General features: G+C 40.2%; 1 protein-coding gene across 1 annotated transcript; it reads left to right on the top strand.

Annotated features, from left to right (window-relative positions):
- Positions 1–873: 873 nt before the first annotated feature.
- LOC113018285 (proline-rich receptor-like protein kinase PERK2) lies at positions 874–2,683 on the top strand (the record flags this gene model as incomplete). Its single annotated transcript, XM_026161341.1, has 3 exons — positions 874–1,310; positions 1,458–1,559; positions 2,547–2,683. Coding segments are annotated over 3 exons (676 nt in total), but the record flags the coding sequence as incomplete, so codon positions are not given.
- Between the last annotated feature and the right edge of the window lie 939 nt (positions 2,684–3,622).

Genomic DNA, 3,622 nt, shown 5'->3' with positions numbered 1-3,622 from the left:
TGTTGGATATAAACAATATCACCAGTGCCAAAGGCAGAAATAAGCTCCAGGATAACCATTACGCTGGATGCAGCAGAGTCAACAGACTAGAAATCACTAGAAACTTTGAGTAAAGGACTTTTTGTGGAGTGAAGCACACATAAACCCAGAATGAAATTTGTCAAAGATGTCATGCTTTTCCATAAAAGAAATGACTTGTTTGGCCACGTTTTTAAGAAGCTTTGACAAGAAAGGGATCTTAGAGATATGCCTGTAATTTTTGAACTGTGTATTTCTACAATAGAAGGCCATTAGCAAGAAAACAGATTTTAAATAACGCTGTATGGATAAAGTCATTTGGGCAGGTAGATAATACCATTTTATCAAGTAAAGATGAAATGTCATATAGTGTCATCGGATGAAACACATTCAGAGACTAAGAGTGGAGAGCCAGGAACAAAGGTATGACACTGGTAAGCTGAGTGTGTGGAGTTAGTGTTGATGAAGCTGTGTGTAAATGGATGAAATGCTGTAGTTTGTCTCTGTGTTGAGGTGGATCAGTGATCCTGCAGAGTCCTGTCCTCCCTGTGATGGAGGGAGATGACGTCACTCTGCTCTGTAAAACAAAGACCACTCCCTCCAACCTCCCAGCTGCTTTCTATAAAGATGGCTCCCTCATCAGGAAGCAGCCTACAGATCACATGACCATCCAGCATGTTTCCAGGTCTGATGAAGGCCTCTACAAGTGTGACATCAGCGGTCATGGAGCGTCTCCATCCAGCTGGATCACTGTCACAGGTGACACACTCACCTGTCTGTGTTTCTGCAGCTTTCAACATTCACAATGTGACGACAACTTAATGACTGTGTTTGCTTTATTTTAGACAAACACAGCACCACACCTCCACCTACATCCACCACTACATCTACACCCACCACCACAACTGTCAGATCTTCGCCCACCTCTATACATACATCCAGCACAACTCCACCCACCATCACACCCTCACCCACTGCTACCAAATCTCCATTAATAACTGCTCCATGCACGAAAACCACACCTCCACCCACCATCACCACACCTCCACCCACCAGCTCACATTCACTCACTGCCACCAAATCTCCATCAATAACTGCTCAAGGCATTACATCCACACCTCCACCTACATTCACCTCTCCTCCTGGTTCCACCTCCAACACTCTTCCTCCATCACGCTCTCATCCTCTTCTCTCTATGATGTTGGTCTCCTCTGTTGGATCATCCTGTGTTGTGGTTCTACTGGTGTTACTGGTTCTGCTGGTGAGACGATGTGCTCACAGGAAACCTGAAGGTGAGACTCGGACTCCTGATTGTTCGTGTTTGAGATTCTTCAGTAGAATAAAGGTCACATACATTATTATTATAGTTACAACTTTCCTAAATGCAACCTGTTTTTAGATATTTAATTTATATTATTTTTAATTTTGCATCATTTCAGCAGATCAAGAAGAAGCTGGAGAAGATGACATCATCACTTATGTCATGTACAGTTACATTCAATTATCAGATCCTCAACAACAGCCAATCAGAAAAAGCAAAGGTAGTACTGTGTTTCCATCAAAAGGGTTGAGCTTGACATTTAAAATTTTAAATATAATTGCAAAACTATGTGACGTGTTTCAAATGGCTGCTGAGTTGTTAGATTTGTTTCTAAAACAACTTTTTTGCAACTTTACAATTAAGGAACACTGCAAAGTAGGGGTGAGGATGTTTCAGAAATAGGGCATTAGTAAGGAACTTTCTCTTTGATTTCTTTGTTGTAACACTAATTTATTGCTTCTTGGCAATAAATCTTATACTGTTGGAAAGTCTGTTTCTTCTCTTAAATGGCACAAGATTTGTAAGGAAAATTTGTGAGTTGAGCAGCAGAGTCAAGTATGTAGATTGTATGTGTTTGTGTTGTTCATGATGGCATGACTAGCACTCACAAGCTGATTCCACAAGTGTTCAGTGAGGTTGAGGTCAGGACTGCAGGAAGATCATTCCATCTTCTCAGAAAGTTGTGCCTGTGAAAGTTCTTGAGAAGATAATTTTTTTGGTTTAGTGTGAAGCCAATTAAGTCACAGATTGAACAGACCGTAGACCTTTGTTTGTGTTTTCAGCCTCTCAGACATTTGAACCACTTTTAAACTTGCATGTAAAACCACAGCAGCTACTTCCTGTTGATGACCCCAGTTAGTGTGAACCAGGTTAAGGTTTAGACGTCTCACCACAAGATCTAATGATAGTGTTCAAGTCATGAGAACCCTGTTGCTTTGTGCTTTGTGGTATAGTGTGTGCGTTTGCATTATTAGAATATAGCAGCCTTGTGGTCATCCACACTTGTTTTTCACAGAATGAGCCGTCAGTTATTTCTGGTCATTATGAGTTTCACAGCAGAGGTGTTAACATAGGAAAGCTGAAAAATGCTGCAGATTATAAAAATCGCTTAATCACCTAATCTTGTCAATTACTTTGCAGCTCTTGAGTAATAATATATCAATGGTGTTGCTGTAGTTTCAGTAATTGTATATGCTTTATATTACAGAGACTGATACAACTGTGGTCTACCCAGCAGTGGGCTCTGACGATGTCAGTAATGGACAAACAACCATCAGGACAAGAAAGCTCAGGTACAGCTGGGCTGTTCACCCTGTTTACCGTCATTATGCTAGGCTAAGCTAAGAAAAGTTTGAATAAAGTAATCCATGAGAACCAAAAGTGCAGGCTGCAGATTGCTCTAAACATATAACGATTTTTCTACTCTTGGGTTTGTATGATATCATCGATACCTAATATGGTCTCAGTGACATATGCTCCAGCCACCTGTTATTTCAACCTTTTATTAGTGATTGGCAGCAAGGTAGAAAGCATGGTAGAAAGTTGCCTTAAAGGGAGAGGAGCTAATACAGATTGTTTTAGACAGGATGAACTAAGGGGCTCCAACAAAGCTCAGTGTAAGCTAATGAAGTATTACCCTGAACTGTGAATCATGCAGAGGTACTCTAGTCAAGTCCAAGAATAAAAATAAAGAGCTGGAAATGAACACAGAACACAAATCTTCACAATCTGATTCAACAAAAATAAACTTGTGCAGTGAAAACACAAGTTATAGTGCATGAACTTCAACAGTGTAGGGTTGCTTCAAATACAGGAAATGGTGCAACATATAATTGTGACTCTCCTTATAACCCTGCAGGTACCTCAGGCAGGCAGCTGACGTTGACGTGCAATAGAATAACACCGACAATAGTGCAGGGTCTATTTTTGATTGAACCTGCAAGAAACAGTAGATTTTTTTTTGTTTCTCTAAAACTGCACAAAACAGTTCACCTACAAAGTAAAACCTCTGAGCTTGAGAGAAAAAAACAGAGCACTGTTTCTGTACCCAGAGAGCAAAATGTTACTAGTCTTCAGTAGGATACGGTCCATAAATGTTTCACTAGGACTTTGAGATAAATTGAAACATATTAGCAAGATGTCTGACAGTCCAGTTGACTACAACTGAATAACTACAGAACATCTGTCATTACCGCTGGTTATCAGTAGACCATCCAGGTATATATTGTGCTAGATGTATCTATACTTACTCTTGCTATAGTGAGAACACACGTATGCACTCAG

This window comes from Astatotilapia calliptera, unplaced genomic scaffold, assembly GCF_900246225.1.
Source record: "Astatotilapia calliptera unplaced genomic scaffold, fAstCal1.2 U_scaffold_54, whole genome shotgun sequence".
Taxonomy (NCBI): domain Eukaryota; kingdom Metazoa; phylum Chordata; class Actinopteri; order Cichliformes; family Cichlidae; genus Astatotilapia; species Astatotilapia calliptera.
The sequence above is the reverse complement of the archived record's forward strand: the minus strand, read 5'-3'. Positions and strand labels throughout refer to the sequence as shown.